Source organism: Gymnoscopelus microlampas, assembly GCF_963454915.1.
Source record: "Gymnoscopelus microlampas genome assembly, chromosome: 20".
NCBI lineage: Eukaryota > Metazoa > Chordata > Actinopteri > Myctophiformes > Myctophidae > Gymnoscopelus > Gymnoscopelus microlampas.
The window spans coordinates 26,677,586-26,696,187 of record NC_139957.1 but is presented as its reverse complement, the minus strand read 5'-3'; the positions used below and the strand labels follow the sequence as shown (position 1 = coordinate 26,696,187).

Sequence of the window (18,602 nt, the reverse complement as noted above, 5' to 3'; positions counted from 1 at the left end):
AAAGAATGTGATGTGCTTATGAATTTGGCTCAAATTAATTCAGCTTTCTGTAATCTGTGTTATTTCACATAAACAAAATTAAAGCCCCAAATAAACATAATTTTTAAGAATAAGTCTTTATATATTTCTCTATGTGAAACAAATGACAATCATACTACACAAATAGCGGTACTGTAAGAGTCAGAGAGACCATCTCTGAGAAATAAGTACAGAACATGAAAATACAGATACTGGTATCATAGAACTGTAAATTATTGCTTGTTTAGCTACTTTGTTTTCTGAATTTCTACGGTACAAGACACAATATTCATATTTCAACAGAAACAGTACAACAGTGACAAACGGTATTATTGACCTTTTAGTAGACTCCCCCCTCCCCCCACCCAAAAGAAGAAAACATTCAAACAGTCCATTTCAACACGACACAATGAGAGTTGTTTTTTGATCGAGCATCGCCAGGACTTATATATTTGTACAATATTTCCCTTTTTTGTACAACATAAACAGAAGCCGTTACAAACTGCACACTGGGACTGGCCTCAGCAACAAAAAAACACTTGGCATATGTACATAAATATACATTTTTCTTTTCAACTGTGACCAGAAAATGCACCTGGTTTCAAATACCATGACCAGAGACAGTAAAAAAAAATCTGTATCCTTTTCTCGGTCTACCCATGCTGCTTTTCCATCCATATCATAATCCATCTCAACATTTTCATTGGTCAGTGCAGCAAAAACTGCAAAAACATGTCAACGTGGTGCATCTCCACGAACGTTTGTTTTACTGTTCTGAAAAGATGAAATGAACGCAGCTCAAGGGCAAACACGGTACCAAAAGACATTGACTTTGTTTAGCAGTTGTCAACTGCCACATCCCATCCCACCTCATCATAGAATATGATGGGGCCCGTTGTCCACAAAGGCCTCAAAGCCTGTATGGTACACTAGCTAGAGGACACGGACATTGGATCATTGGAGTGTTTCACCCACTGCAGTATGCTGGTGAGAAGGCTACCCAGGTGTTTAGCTTGAGAAAAAAAAGACAATGAACAAAAGAACGAAAATAGAAAAGAAATAAAATGTGCTTCCTACTTCATTTCTAGCAAGACTATTTTACAGTGGAGAAAAAGTAACAAAACACTGACAGTAAAGTGCTCGCATGCAGACAGATTTGTATTTTGCTTACTAATATTGTTATAGCAAAAAAGTATGTTTTTTATTTCATGCTGCCTAATATGGACTCATCACTTAGACCCCAAGATCCTGTTCAGGACACTGGTCAATCATGCTACTTCTCAAACACTGGATTGTTTCACTGAAATATTACAGGATGATAAACTCTGTGTTAATTTTTAAAGGGAGTTCAATTTGAAGTGTATTTTGAATCTTTATAAACGATAAGGAGGAAGAAAAGCACAATTGAAAATATCTACTTTTAGTTTAAGAAACATTGTAACCAATTTCTTTCTGGCAAATGTAACAAAATAACATTGTATCCAGGTAAGAAAAATCTATCTACTCTCAGTTTACCAGTGTTGACATAAGGTGGTGTGGGGTGAATGAGTACTTTGGTTGATGTCCCACGAGGCTACCTTATTTTCCCTTTTCTCAGCAAAATGCTTTCAGGTATGTTATTGAATCTAAATGGACTATTTCCAACTAGGTGCTAGTCAGCTATTTACAGCAAGAAGAAGCAGCGCATTATTCCAACCTGCAACGGGAAGCGGCAGAGAGCCGCACCATTGCTTCGAGATATCAAGAGATACTCAGTGCAAAACAAGCAATAGTAGTAGTAAGAGTAGTATAGGCTTCAGATGAAACCATGACATGTAGAAAGTAGGTTGATAAAACAACACAGTAGCATTAACGTGAATGAAAATAACTGTCCTCACAAAATAAAACACCCCATACTCCTTGAAGAAGACAAGGGGGGGATGAGCTGTCTCTGATCTTTTTCAATTCCAACAAAACATTGTGGGTAAGACTGAACTGTCGGTCATCAAATGATGTGTTCAGCTTCCCTCCACCGCCTGGGCTGTCACGTCGTTAAGCTCTGCGTGTGGATATGCGTCATGCGTAAAGCGTCATTCCGTTTCCCTGTCATCACAAACAACAGTACAGAACACCTCAGCTCGCCAATTACGGTAGTAATTAAAGCATGCAAAAAACTGTTCTTGGTATAAAATACATATTAAGAATACACACCTAGTAGTTCAGTGAAAACAACACCTCTCCAGATGAAAGAAAAGATAGAAGACAGAATTCAAAGGTAAACAAATAAAATTGCGATAAAAGAACAAGTCAAACAACCACCACAACGTTTGTTGGTTACACACGGCACTCTGCCCTGTGTGTGACATTAAATAGATTCTGTTTTCCTTATATATGTGGTTAGTAGTTGTGTTTCTGTGAGTAATTTCTTTTTTCAATACAATGCATGCAGACAAGAGAGGGAACATCACACAATCAATCCTGATGTTGCGCAGGCTGAAGCAATAAACCCAGCTGATATGGGGAAGAAAAAAATATATAATTCATTAACCTAAAATAGGGGGGAAAGCATGTCTTGCTTTTGAGGTACTGCATGTCCTCAAACAAAGGTTTTATTGCACACATAACCACTGAAGACAATCAGACAGAAGGAGAGGTAAGACTAACCAGCTAACCAACTAACTAATTAACTAAGTAACTAACTACCTAACTGACCAACTGACTAACTAGCAGATTAGCGATGACAGCTGAGTGTGTGAGTGTGCGCGCGTGTGTAGATGACAGGTGCCTGGTGACGGGACAGTTGTTTCTCTCCCTCCGGCTGGAAACGAGGGGTGTGGGGTGGAGACAGTTACAGTACACCCCACCACGCCCCCAATGCCGACCACAGAATGTGATGAGAGTGTGTGTGCGAGGTTCTCATCCATCCCCCTTTTTTGTCTTCGTAAAAGCCACCTCATTCCATCAGCCTCGCCCTCCACAAACACTTCTTTGTGTTCTTGTCGTGGTTGTTGTTGTCGTTTGTTTGTTTGCTTGTAGTTGAACTGAAATGAGGGGCTTCGACGCTCTCCGTGAGTGCACAGAGACAAGAGAGAGAGAGAGGGCAGGTGTGTTGTGGGTAAAGGGGCGGTCGGGGGCGCCGCACTGGGTGAGGGGCCACTTAGTTGAAGACTTTGGGGGGGCCGTCGGGACGTCTGGTCTGGACAATCTTCTGCTTGGGCTGCTCACCGCCATCATCCGCCTCGTCCGTGTCGCAGACGTGGACCACCACACTGGGGGTGGACTCTGTCCCCGCATGGAGCTCATACTTCTCACCTGGACAGATGAGGGCATCGGGGAGTGGGGTGGGGGATGGGGCAGGGATCGGGTAGAGGGATACAGTGTTAGACAAAATCTCTTTCGTGTACAACCTACACACAAAAAAAGTAAAGTGCACGTTAAGAACGGTGCTGCAGGCCGGGTCTCTGCTCACCTCAGGTAGAGACGAGACTGTCATTTATGCAGTGCTGTGGTCCTTGTAAATCCTTGTAAAAAATAATTATGCAACCTGGGTATTTCAAGTCTCTCATTCTAAGGGAAACCCTTGGCTGAGGGAGACATTAGGCTTCTGGTCATCAAGCAGGGCTAATCTGGTGCACTACCATAGACCCAAAAGCAAGAACCCTGTCCTTGGCAACACCAGTCACACAAACGCCACATACACACAAAAACACACACCCAGATTGTATCACAGTTTCCATGGCGATAGGACAGCTGGCAGGCAGGCAGTGTGAAACAGATCTAATGGCTTCCCACTCTGGTGCCAAACAGGAGACAGGAAGTGAAAAGCAAGGCCTCTTTTGTACTGCTGTTACCAAAGGCAGTTGGCAGAGGGAGTCAGCGCGCTGCACTGCAGCTGAGATGTAATCTGATTTAGAATGCCAGGACGTAAAGCCCAAGGAAGAGCCTGTTTCCTGATGCCTGGTGTCCCCATGGTAACAGGAGAATGTGGCAAAGGTGCCCCTCTAGGTGTGTGTGTGTGTGTGTGTGTGTGTGTGTGTGTGTGTGTGTGTGTGTGTGTGTGTGTGTGTGTGTGTGTGTGTGTGTGTGTGTGTGTGTGTGTGTGTGTGCGTGTGCGTGTGTACGTGCGCGCACGTGCACGCGCACATGCACGCGCACATGCACATGAGCTTACAAGTGTGTTTACAGGATATATTGCCATTTTTGTGTTTGATAAAAATGCTAATTTTCAAATAGAGTCATGCCCAAGAATTAACTGATATTATCTTTCGCCTACTCGGCTAAACACACACAGACTAACACAGTATTTGGTGTGTGGTCGCCTGGTCGGTGACATTTGTAAAGGTTCCTGCAGTCTTCAATATTGTCTCATCAACAAGACAGATAGAGGTAACCTTACACTGGCTAGAAATACTGCCTGGGCATAATAAAGGTGCTTGTCAGAGTGAAAAGAAAAAACATGGCTTCATTTTAAAAAAAAATTACCACCTTAAGAGTGCTAGGAAAGAAAATATCCCAGATGCAGTAAGAAGTAAGCTGTGATGGCCACCCATATACCCCATAATTGCTGAAACTATAATTGAATGAGTATTGTGCATGTTAGTAAGCATTACAACATTATAGTCATGCATTTTGTTCAGGCAGATTTACTGCTGTTAAATGTCAGACACCACATATTTAACACCAGAAAGCTTTCTTTTGTGAACATAATATTCAGCTGACATTTGTTTGCTCATAATAGTAACAGAATATATTAGCTAACCCACCCCTCATCTTCCATGGAAGCACCATAGAAAGCATGGTGCTTCCTATGGTGCTTCCCTGTCTTCTATGGTGCGTCCTATGGTGCTTCCCTGTCTTCTATGGTGCTTCCTATGGTGCTCCCCTGTCTTCTATGGTGCTTCTTATGGTGCTTCCCTGTCTTCTATGGTGCTTCTTATGGTGCTTCCCTGTCTGCTATGGTGCTTCCCTGTCAGCTATGGTGCTTCCTATGGTGCTTCCATGTCTTCTATGGTGCTTCCTATGGTGCATCTCTGTCTTCCCTGTCTGTGGCAGGGTAGGCTGCACTAGCCTTTCTGCTTTCGTGTATAGAGGGGCGGGTTTAAAATCAGCGTGGAGAGAATGCGCCTGATCCCATTGGTTCACCAAACTGTCCGTCAGCCCCCGCCCCGTCAACACAACATTACGAGCGACGCCCACTGCACTCTGGTGGTTGGGGAAATGAAACACTTCCTATACGCGCTGGTCCAGGCTTTTATTTTTTAGCAAGACTAAACAATAAAAGCCTGGAGATCGAGGCTAGTGGCAGGGAAGCCTCATAGGAAGCACCATCCTTCAAAAAAGGCTACTCATAAGCCTTTGTATCGATTCATTCAAAGCTGTGGCAGTGACTCGTAATGACTGAGAAGCATGAAATGACCTCCTGCTTAGGCCTAGCTATTTATTACAGGTTACTGATGTTCAGTGACCAGAGACAAATAAATCAGATATTTAGAATACTTTGTTTACTGAGGTAAAGTAGCTGGTTTCAATCTCTGTCCCTGCGTACCAACCTGGTCCCAGCTTAGCAACTGCACATAACAGGTCGTAGTTGATGACAGGTGTCGCGTCTTCACTCTGGCTCCAGCCCACAGGTGGAGAAGCAGGCGGTGAGATCAGGAACTGCTTGACAGGCTCAGGAGGTGCGAGGTACGACTTGTCGACAACCTCACCAGTGTTCTGGACCTATCAGAAGTGAGAGAGGGCAGACCATGGGAGTTAAGTCACGCTAAGGAATGGAGATGAGAGAGGCAGAAAGAAAGATTGTTACATCGCTCACAGCTTCAGCTAATAAAATGAATAGTGAGTATGTTTGCGAACGCGGAAGGAGGCGCGCCAAAGGCGCGCCTCCGCCCAAGTGGAGCTTACTATGAAAGTCTGCTCGGCTTGTGTGTGTGTGTGTCTGTCTGTGTGCAGTGCACTGCCTGGGTGCGGCCGACAGAGTGCGCCAGAGTAAAGCTACAGTCAAAACACGAACACCCACACACACAAAGTCATACACAATATTTTCGAGCTGCGTTCGCTTCCAGCGTTCGCGCGTCTTACTTGTTCAATTAGGTCCAGTTAATAAGCATTGACAATACTAGACTACCGCCTCTTTGACACAGCTGTGAAAAGGGTAAACTTATATTGCCTTTATTCATACTTGAATTCATCATTCATTATTTATAATGATGTTGAGTGAACATTTACGAGTATAAAAGAGATATAAAATAATTACAATAATAAAATATATATATGTGTGTGTGTGTGCGTGCGTGCATGCGTGTGTACATGCGTGCGCGTGCATGCGTGCGTACACACTTCATGGTAGAGGTAGGTAAGTCCCTGGATAGCACACAATATATGTCATGCTTTATACAGTGTTCTGGGATTGTCCCTCACACAGCTTATGAGTGAGTGACAGATGGGTTTTGACAGCAGAGAGTGAAGAGAAAGAAGGTTTCCCTTTAACAAAATTTCTTCTGGGGTGCAATATGACAGTAATTCTTCATTGTTTAAAAGAAGGCGAGTGCTTGGATTAATATACTTTAATTAATAAGTAAGTTAATAAAATATTTTTTTGCAGCTGTCATTATTAATAGTATTAATTTATTTTCATCATTGTTAAGTTCTTTGAGAATTTCGACTAATACAGATATTTTGAGCGGTCCAGTGTAATTGTTACATCTTGGGCATTTAGGAGATGTATTGGGGATAAACTTTGTGACTTTTGTAATCGGTCTTCATCTTTCAATTCTCTGACCCTAGATTGCGTGTTTACTGCAAGTAATTCAATACAACCAAATTTACTTTGTTAACACACCTCCCTCATTCTTACCTGGGCAAAGTACAGGCCGAGCTTGCTGCCATTAAACTCTGAATCGTGCAGCTCCTGGCGAGCACGTGCAGCAGCCTCTGGGGTGGTAAAGCTGATCCGAACTCTCCTGAAGCTCTTGAACATCTGGAAAGACGTCTGTTCATCATAGCCCCTGAACAACGCTTCAAACCTCTCCTGTAATGGATAGATAAAGACGTACTATCATCAACATTCTGATGACATTTACATGAAAAGTACTGTGATATAGTAGCAACAGGCAGGGGCCTCTGTGATCAACCAGTGTCTTATACTGGCTTGTTGATTCCCTTTGTTGCCATTTGCATTGCTACAGTACAAAATGCTAACAAATCCATTATGCATTTCTCACTAACTGTAGTGATGATTTAAAAACTTCAGATATTCAGATATTTGATAAGAACCTTGGGATGTGCAATATCCCCCCAACCGCACTTGCAAGCACACGCACGCACGCACGCACGCACGCACGCACGCACGCACGCACGCACGCACGCACGCACGCACGCACGCACGCACGCACGCACACACACACACACACACACACACACACACACACACACACACACACACACACACACAATAACTGGATTATTTACTTCTAAGCACTAAGCCACCCAGCCGTGCAGTGAATTATGCACTGATGATTAGACAGGTGTCTAATCAGACACACAAAGAGTATTCCTATTGAAGCACTCTTGACAAAGCCATGAATATTAGTGAGAAGTTGGCTACGAATAAATCAATCAGTCAATCATCTGGAACCCAATCCCATCAGCCTCTCGGAAGGGATGGCAGTATATCACATGTCATACACTGTATCTCTGACCACCTGGCTTCCTCTGTGGTGGCACTACAGCACAGGGACATCTGTTGAGCAGGCGGACAGTAACTCGAGGTTACAGAGAAGAATGGGCCGCTTTTTATTGTTGAGGTAAAGAAGCTGGTCATTTGCAATTCAAATTAAATGACTGTTTAATTACAGTCATTCATTTCAACTTCATATTCCAATTCAATTTATAACAGCGAATCTCAATATTAATAACGATACTGTCTGTATTTAAGTCAAGTTTCACTGCGATGGAATTGAGAGGAACATCAAACTCAAGATATACAGTATGATGTGCCTTCTTAAGCCTCTATCTGAGCAGCAGCCTTGCTTTCCGTGCATACCCATACCATTCAGTAGATGCAATGCCATGATTTTGGTAATTTTTCTGTTTTTCATTCATCTCTAAGGACTCAACATTACTTCTCGTCCACCCCGATAAAATGTGCAAGGATGTCTTGCCTCGCTTTTCTGGCAAACTGAACAGACTGGATTCCTGACATACCGTATCAGGACAATGTACCTCAACTCACATTGACATAATATCGAATTGCTTCGCTCAAAAACATCATGACAAAGTGTAATTGTGCCAAATGGCGTAACGGGATGTGAATGCACCTCAACAACCAGGAAATGTGAAAGTATAGTAAATACAATATGTAACAGATGCGGACAGACAGACAGGCTCACAGGAGCGAAAACATAATTCCTCGCCTTTGACTGCTCCAGCCTCCTCGCGGGCATAAATAGTAATGCCTAAGGATCATTATCAAGGAGGAAATAGGACATGCTTTAAGTGGGAAATTAGATTCCCAGCTCCCTGTCCCCTTCCTACAAGCTCCTCTGATGTTATCGCCTGTCTCTCTCACTCTGTCTTCTCTGTCCTTATCCTAAGTTTTCTCTCTCTCTTTATCTGATTCTCACCTCGACCATTCCTTTCTCCTACCTCTTATACACATATCCTTCACTGTTTCCCACCGTACCCCACATGTACTCCAACATCTCCCTTTCATACCCCATGCAGTAAAACCCCTCATATGTCAATTTTTACCCAGGATTTTTGCACTGTGCCTCCCCTCAACCTTCAGTGCCGCGGGCACCAAATTGGCATTCCCAGCTGTGAAGTCAATCATGCAGCGCAGTCGGAGGGCCATAGGAAAAGGAGAGGGTGCCAGGGGTAGAACGGGCTGCTACGTGCCGGCAGCACACAGCGACAAGACAGACGGAGCAATCAGGAGGACTATTCTTTCTGTCCCCGCCGTCCAGCTCCCCAGAAGACAGATAAGTGGCTATGAATCTAGGTCTCCTTCCAAAGAGGCAACATGGCTGACAAACTGCAAGGTCGATGATCCATGAGAGCGCCCCTGAATGTCAATAAACTATCAAATTGAGATAGAACGTAAACACCACTGGCATTTAGCTTTATGATATAGTTAGAATTGGAACTCACTTTCTGAAAGACCACGAATAAACACTAAAGTGGTTCTAACAATAACCCTTTAACGCTGAATCTGAACGCCATAACAGAGTCCTTAATCTTGCTTTCATTAGCGATCAAATATGTTGCTTATGGTGAAGTTTTAAGTATTTTTAAGCCTATAGCATTATTATTTACATGCCTGTAGCATTATTATTTGTATGTAAATTTGTATTTATTAGTTTCTTAGACTTGTGTTTCTGTTTGGCTCCGCAGGTCTTCCAGTAATGAAACTATCAGTGCTTTTGTTTCTGTTATTATATAGCTTGGTAAAGTGATGTTAATAATATTTTTATGTAAACAAAAAAAAAGAGAACAATACATCCAAAGAACTTTAAAAAATATTCAGATTCAGAATAAAATATTTATATAATTGTGAAATAATATTTTGTTTTTGTTTACATCTGTAAGCTGACAGCAGCCATCATCCCTTTTACTTTTTTCTTTTTCCTAAGAGATGCTTTGAGGCAGCCAATGCATAACAATACTGAAAAATGAATGAGTGCTGCCTTATAGGAATAGCTCAGACAAAATGAGAACCTTATGCAACAGAGGTGTTGTGATATTGGAGTGTAGTGAGACATCTAGTGGCTGAATCTAATGTATAGCACCTTATGATTGTGTTTTACAGCACTTTGTAACTTTAAGTCACACCAACACACACTCTTGCATGCATGTAGTTGTTAATGATGCTGAAGGGTACATAATAAAATCCTTAGTGTTCATTTATCCATTTGTACACTCACCATTGTGAAATCAGTACTCAGGATCTTACCGTGTAGGCAGCTTACGTAAGTATGAATTAGCCATTGATGGATTGATGGATTGATGGATTGACTAATTGATCGATCAATTGTTAAAACAAATACAAGTTCAACACAATATAACTTAAACCCAGTTGTAATTAAACACTTTTTTTCCAATGTGGTCCTGTCAAATAAATAACATCCAATAATTTTCATGTAACATGCAGCACGTCGCATGAACACAAGAATATTAAAACACTAAAAACCTACAACAAGTAATCTAAAATCAATAGCAGCCTGGGATGTTTGGACCATAACCCTTCAAGCACGCACGCACGCACGCACGCACGCACGCACGCACGCACGCACGCACGCACGCACGCACGCAAGCAAGCACGCACGCATACATACAAGCTGAGCACACTTGCTCCTCCCTTTCCAGATGTTGTCCAGAAAGCTGGCTGAAACTCAGCACTACAGTATGTTTCACCTTTGGCTTTTTTTTCATTTCTAGTTCACCATACAAGGAGGGGCTACGAGAAAAGAGGCCAAAAGTTGTTTTTTCTCTAAAATGGCCACATGTTTCTTGTTTAGTTTCAGCTTGTGGGATTACTGACTGAACTACTTTCTAATATTATAATAATCTCAAAAAGAAAAAGGAGCAAATGCACATCCAGTATGTGTGTGTGTGTGTGTGTGTGTGTGTGTGTGTGTGTGTGTGTGTGTGTGTGTGTGTGTGTGTGTGTGCGCGTGCGCGCGCGTGCGTGCGTGCGTGCGTGCGTGCGTGCCTGCCTGCCTGCCTGCCTGCCTGCCTGCCTGCCTGCCTGCCTGCCTGCCTGCCTGCCTGCCTGCCTGCCTGCCTGTCTGTCTGTCTGTCTGTCATGTACACAGTATGTGTCACTGTTTATTGATAGGTGGGGGTGATTCTAATGAGTATTGACAGATTTAGTGTGGGTTAATTAAATATTAGACAACCACTTAATGGAAAGGGTAGGTCTGTTGGTAGATGCATATATTGTGTAAGTTGTTCATCCTTTAATATAAACTCCAACACAAACCATGGGTGGGTGTGCAGGCTGTTGAGAACTTTTTCTCCAATTTGTAAAATTCTTCTAAGTATAATAGTTGATAGTGGATTAATTTCCAGCGTAATGTAGAATTAAGCAACAGTAGTATCCATAACACTACTGTAAAAGCCAATGTCCTCGCTGATGCATATCCATCCTTAGAGCTGCAATCTTATTTCAATTAATAAAACGTTATTGCAACCAATCCGTATGAGTACTGTATGTTAACACAATATAACTAATACTAGTACTGCAGTGGGTGGAGGTGGATGGAAGTGTACCCTACACTTCCATCGACAAAGTTAGACCCTGGTGTCGGGTAGAACACCTACTTAGTGGTACTGCCTGAAGATTATAAGAGCATTATCTCCTATGGCCAAAGAGGGATTATGTATGTCTTGGAAGACCGGGTAGGAAACATGAAACTTACGGATTGCATCATTAACCACTTAAACCCCTGCAGCACCCGTATTGTGGAGAAAACCTTAGCAGATATTAGCAGATTTTAATTTGGACAAAAATATAGCAGATCATAATTTGGTCATGAATACACAGTAAATACTCACCAGCACCTCACATCAGTGTTCATTTGTTAAACTGAACGTTACATTTGCACATTCTCAGAGTTAAATTAACGGTGTAGCCCAAGAGATTTCTTTCATTCCTTTTTTTAACAACCAGCCTTCATTTGCTTATGAAGTTTCCTGCTTTGGGCTTATATGGCAATTAGTGTGGGAACAACAACAAAGCACTTGTTTGTTGTTGTTTTGTGCAGAGACCACTTAGCCCTCATTCATTGAGTGAATTTTCCATGAGGCCCAGCCTTCTGACAGTAACAAGCCCTGGCGTAATCAAGAGTCGACCCACATGTCATCAAACTCCCTGTGTGATAACTGATAAGGCAGACTTTGAGACACACAATTATGTATGCGCACGCACGCACGAGCACGCACGCACACGCACGCAAGCACACACACACACACACACACACACACACACACACACACACACACACACACACACACACGTGCACACATGCATACAAAATGACACGCATAAACAACACACTGTATGTTCTCAATCGTTCATACAGTATATGAACATACACATTCATACATAATTGTTTATAAACACACACGCATCAATATCTTCACTATCTCTCTCTCACACACACACACACACACACACACACACACACACACACTAATCTCTCAGATTCTGCTCTCCACTTGAATATGTCGTGGGGGTTCGTTATATCGCGTACGCACTGGCCTACAAGTGGGCGTGCCTTCAGATCATCACCCAATCAAATGTAGTGGGCGGGATTTACGTGTGTACCGATCCTTCCCCACTAGAAACAAACCGAAACTAATTTAACAATAGCGTCCTCGGAGCAGACAAAACCATGGAAAGATATTCACATTTTAACTTCCTCTTTCATCATAGAAACAAGTGGGCTTATAACCAAAACGATCCATGTTCTCTGGGAGAAGTGGTGTTAGTGTTCCGTGTAGAAATGTTGTTAGTGGGAATGAAAACATAGTCGCACCACCGGAAGTGAAAGGCTGAAGGCAGACCAAAACCCCGGTTTCCTTGCGTACGTGTGCTACGTCGACTTCCTCCCAGAGCCAAGTGAGATAGTAAAAAACAGCAGAGGGCGCTGTTTTTCCTTTTCATTTGGCGATGGGTTCCCAGATTGCACACACACACACACACACACACACACACACACACACACACGCACGCTTCATTCCCTCCAACTGATGTTTAGGCTTGGCGGTGGAGTCAGGGAACTTCTTTTTTTATCCTGTGTACACTCGTGCGCACGCACACACACACACACACACACACACACACACACACACACACACACACACACACACACACACACACACACACACACACACAGAGAGAGACACGCCCATACTGAGTGTAACATAATCAAGCATGCTGATCACTAATTGATATGGCCCTCTATGAGCGGACATCCTGAGGGAAGACGAGGAGGAAGAGGATGGGACGTGAGGAAGATGAGAGGGGTGTTGAGTTACAGCCGTTGAAAAGTGGCCTGCTCATCTGCCAACACCATGGTCCCCTCTGTGACCCAGCCCCTTTGTTCTCTTTTGCATGTGTTTGTCAGGGAGCTCTATGTGTGTGTGTGTGTGTGTGTGTGTGTGTGTGTGTGTGTGTGTGTGTGTGTGTGTGTGTGTGTGTGTGTGTGTGTGTGTGCTTGCGTGCGTCCGTGCGTGCGTAAGTGTATGTGAAAGTAGGTTTTCCTTGTTTCCACAATGAGTTCATAAATACTTTGCTAGGCATGCACACACGCGGCATGCACACACGAAATGACATGTTGTGCATGTGCATGTGCATGTGCATGTGCATGTGCATGTGCATGTGCATGTGCATGTGCATGTGCATGTGCATGTGCATGTGCATGTGCATGTGCATGTGCATGTGCATGTGCATGTGCATGTGGAAACTGCGCGCTCAAGTACTTTGACAGGTAACACCATGACAATTACAGCTGAACTGACGGACGCCTGTTTCACCTGTCAGGTGAAATGGACACGTTTTAAGTACACACGCACACACACGCGCGGGCGCGCGCACACACACACGCACGCACGCACGCACGCACGCACGCACGCACGCACGCACGCACGCACGCACGCACACAGCCACATGTGTTATCCTGTGCAGTATGTGAATGAGGGTTATTTGACAGCAGGTGTCTGAACAGGGGAGAACTTGTTCTTGCTGTAGAATTTTGACAAGGAAGCTAACTAAAAGTGGAACCTGTAGTTCAAAATTGCTGTGCATTACACTAGTGTATTTGGGTTTGAGAAAACTTTGGCTACACTTTGTATATACAGCAAAGTATTGAGTATTTTTTTCAGTCTTAACTTACACCTGGCCCTAAATGGCATGAAGCGCAGTGCAAGTATCATTGCTACTGTAGTTTACAACCGATGCATATTCACAGCCAGCCCTTGATTATTAGGTTGATATGTCAAGATATCACAGATGTCTCTTGGACATGAGGATGCATTAGGCTACAAAAGGAAGGTGTGACCCTGACTGCCACCCCGTTTCCATGTGATGTTTCAGTGTACAGAGAGCTTTTGTTTCCCCCGCGTCTCCTGACATCATTATATTACATTATTAATTCTGCTCCCGTAATTGGTGCTTTCACTTTGTGCACAGAAAATTGCTTGTCTCCTCCAACTCGCCAAAACCGTCATTTAATTTATGGAGCACCATGGTGCAGGCACAACTAGCTCTTAAAGATAATGAGAGGCGACACTCTGGTTGGTCTAATTTATGTTTGCCCAAAACACAACATAACTAATTCAGAGATGAAATAAAACCCCTTTGTGCTGCATGGTATGCGGTACGCCTTGCTTTACACCAAGAAAACGCACTGTTTAACTAACAAAATTGGAGCTGGATGCCTCCCAAACGTATTTGCACCCTGTGCCATATAGATCGTCTAAATAAGGTTAAATTAACACTCAGGATTGTACTGTGTAGCTGAACCTTCAATGAAGAAACAGGCTGTTGTTAAAATTATTAAAAATAAATAAATCATGTGTGGTCAAACTCTGAGCCTTGATATTTCATTCTGTTTGATCATCAAAAATAATTCCATCAGGCCCCCCCGGTGGATCACCTTGAAAGAGTGCATACCATATAAATAAGGCTATAATCCTTCCTGCAGCTGTCCCAGGTTCGAATCCGACCCGAGGCTCTTTCCTGCATGTCATCCCCTCTCTCTCTCTCCTGCCTTCACTGTCTCTGACTCACTGTCTCAGAATAATGCAGAATTACCAAAACAATCGAAAAGAGGTGTAGAGGTGTACTGGACAGTGGTTCTGTAGATAAGCAGACAAGACAGTTTTGGCCTGAAAGCAGAGATGGTAGAATGGTGCTAAAATGTGCATGATTGATAAGGCAGCCCTGTTATTAGCACTAAGACTAAGTGCCTCTTGTGTCACCTTTATGTGACACCACGGGGTGCATCTCAATGAGCAGAAGGTAGACCCATCCTCTCATCTATTATACGTTCCTCTGTCCTACAGTGGAACAGCTGAGCTATAGCCTGGAAGACCAGATCAAATTACAACAAAAACACAGGTGCCCCCCCCCCCACCTGTACTGTCCCGTCATGTCCCCCGCCCGTATTTCTCACTCTCAGGTATCAAATCCCTACCCCCAATGTGGAAGGCACACCCACACTTTTCCCACAAGGCCATTTTCCTGCACCTGGGGGCTTGGACTGACACGCACTAGGACACTTTTGGCACCTTTGGGTGCGTGGACTTAAGTGCAATTACACACATACACATCACATCATGCAACACAACATAATTTGCACATACAAAGGATCGCAATGGACATAAGCCGCTGGCTTTTCTGCATCTATCCTTTTGATAATGGTGTGACAATGTATGTAATTTTACATGTTTTGCAATCAATAAAGATGTTGCAGTCAAAGTCACTATGTTGCATCAATCAATTAATCTATCCCTGATTCCTCAGATCACAGCATAAGAGGTCGAGAGAGAGAGAGTGACACAGAGAACAGAGACAGAATTGGGAAGGAAATACTGTTGGGATCCACAATCCCCGAAGGACGTAAAAAACGAGAGGGAGTTGGCTTAAGAGTGAGAGAGTGAGAGAGTGAGATGACATATTGACAGAGAGAATCAGCTGTATGCTGACAAAGGTTCAAGTTATACGTGGTTTATACTTGGTTGCTTATGAGCGTGTAGATCGGCTATTTAAGAGAGACAGAAAGTGACACAGCACAATATAATGCAATGTGGAAGGATGCCGAGCTAGCTAGTGAGCTGGAGCCACCCTGGTCGCGGGGGCTGTTGCGGTCATCTTTCAGCAAATTGCCTCTTGGGTAATGAGGCAGTTACTTTCCTGACGGTAATGGAAAAGCTGTCATCACTGTGGTGACGGGACATCGCTGCCACTGTGACTCACAATCAGGCAGGGAGAACGACAACCAAAGTGTCAGCTAGTTATCGGGATGTACAATCGCCTGAACAAAAGATCAATCTGTTTAGGGTCTTTAGTGTGCAGACTTGTTGTGTAAGGTCACAGGCTTTAATCTAGAGTGGTGGGGTCTAAGACGTTACAGCAGTGGACGTGCGTGACCTTTGGTAAATGGAATAAACACATTTTTGACCTTATGTAATATATACATACTTTGCAGTGATTGCACAGACCACAACAGACACGTGCACTTTTCAGTGCACACTTTTTTGTTTTTGTTTTGATGGGTGTATGTGTAACCACATATTTTCATGCAGTTGTGGATAAGCCCAACATGCTTTGCTACCACCAAACAGTATATATTTATTTTTTTAAACTCCTGTCTTAACCCATTTAGACCTGAGGCCGATTCTAAAAACGCCTTCTACATCCTGACCTAAGTTTTCTGAAAAACTTCAAATATTTATTCAAAAATTACAAAAACATTATGTTGCTATATACTGTACATAACAACAACTATACTCAAAAGGGGTTCCCGAATTGTAAGGTATAGTTACGTATTGGGGTTCCCGGTCTAAATGGGTTAAGGCAAGAGACATATGCTCAAGCATATGCTGGTGTTTATCTGTGCACGTGTTTGGGCTGAACCACGAGTAACAAATGCATCAAAATTCAGAAGTTCAGTTAAAGGAAATTAGCATCAAGCATAGCAAAATCCTGTGATCATTTTTACTGTGCATCATTCTGTGACAGAGGCATCACTGCATCACTGCCTTCAACACAGCATACAGTGTGGCACAGTATGACGTTCTGCATAAGTATCATCATCTGTCATATAAAGAGAGGATTAAAGTTTGTTTAGTTTAACACAAAGGGCTCAGTGATGATTAGCAGAGCAGAGTTCCCAATGTGCTTTGCTCATTAACAAAGCTGCTTAAAGACTGACAGATGCACATCATGTACTCTATGTGTACTGTATGTGTGCAAGCAATGCATCCACACGTGCCCACACACACACACACACACACACACACACACACACACACACACACACACACACACACACACACACACACACACACACACACACACACACACACACACATACACACACACACACACACACACACACACACACACACACACACACGCACGCACACACACATCTGGCAGTGTGGCTCTGCTCCCGTGCTGCTACAGAACAATGTGTACAAGCATGACAGACTCGGAGCTCACAAACCCCCCTGAAGCAGATCCTAAAGATATGCAGTTATTAAACATATGACCACTCATAAGGCAGAACCTAAAGATACACAGAAATGAAAAGAACATGATACAATACGGTACACATGATCCTGCATGGCTGACATAGTGAAAACCTAAATGCTACAACAGGAGCAGGCTGAGGAGGAGTTTGTCCACTGACAGGCTATGGTAGATTTGTGGTAGCAGCAAGAGATGTTGAACATGTAAGATTGAATGTTGGTCTGCTTAAATATAGCGCGTAGATTGAACCATTAGATCATTGCTGTATGTGATTGGAGGGTATATGAGTGTGACTCCAGCTTGACTTCCGTGCCTAACTACCACGATGCTCCATTTATGCGTTGACTTTGAGCGTGATGCAAAAAACAAAAAGGTATTCTCAGCTAGATATGTATTCCAGTTTCACTGTGATGCTCCATTACAACACAAACACCTCGAAAATGTCTACTCTCGTTCATCTCAGTGTCAACTGTGGGGTTTGGAGGCTGAAACGAGGTGCACACACACACACACACACACACACACACACACACACACACACACACACACACACACACACACACACACACACACACACACACACACACACACACACACACACACACACACACACACACACACACACACACACACACGTTTGTTCCTGTCAAAGTTGAAAGTGAACATGCCACATCAGCGGAAACACACTGACACCTCATAACAGCCTCTTGATCATCCAGATCGAAGTTAAATGAGGCAAACACAGTACAAAGATGCACACACACGCACACGCACACACACACACACACACACACACACACACACACACACACACACACACACACACACACACACACACACACAGACAGACAGACACATACTCATCTAAATAAAAGCCTGTAGATTAGTGCTGGGAATGTGATCTCACACCACAAGGGGGGTAAACTGGGACAGTAGCAAGTGAGGCAGAGGCACTGAAATGCAGCTCTCTCTCCCATTGGCTAATACAGACGGTTGCATAATAGGGTACTATCAGCACTAGTCAGGGAGGCATGGATGCCTTCACTATCTATACATTTCCAGTGATATTAAACATACGCTGTCACAGATTGGAAATAGTCTCTTCTACAGTACTATAGCGCGACCGATATATCAGTCTGGCCAATATATCATTATTCGTGATTTTTTGTCGACATCGGTATCGGCAGTTATGCAGCTGATGTGTCCAGATTTTCAACCACATTCAACCTTTCTGTCCCTATACTTTGGGCATGTAATTCTTGGCGAAAATAGTTTTCAAAATAATTCCGAAATAGCAGATCAATAATTGTTTTTAATAGGGCTTAAATAATATAAATGACACAAA

At 43.2% G+C, this 18,602-nt stretch overlaps 1 protein-coding gene across 1 annotated transcript in view; it reads right to left on the bottom strand.

Moving 5' to 3' along the window:
* Positions 1-413: 413 nt before the first annotated feature.
* Positions 414-18,602, bottom strand: part of rcan3 (regulator of calcineurin 3) — a 31,277-nt gene continuing 13,088 nt past the window's right edge. The window contains exons 2-4 of the mRNA XM_084045113.1: positions 6,854-7,027; positions 5,547-5,718; positions 414-3,309 (exon numbers count right to left, since the gene is read on the bottom strand). Of these exons, the coding sequence (XP_083901239.1) occupies positions 3,155-3,309; positions 5,547-5,718; positions 6,854-7,027 (501 nt within the window). The 3' untranslated portion in view covers positions 414-3,154. The remainder of the gene's footprint in view (positions 3,310-5,546; positions 5,719-6,853; positions 7,028-18,602) is intronic.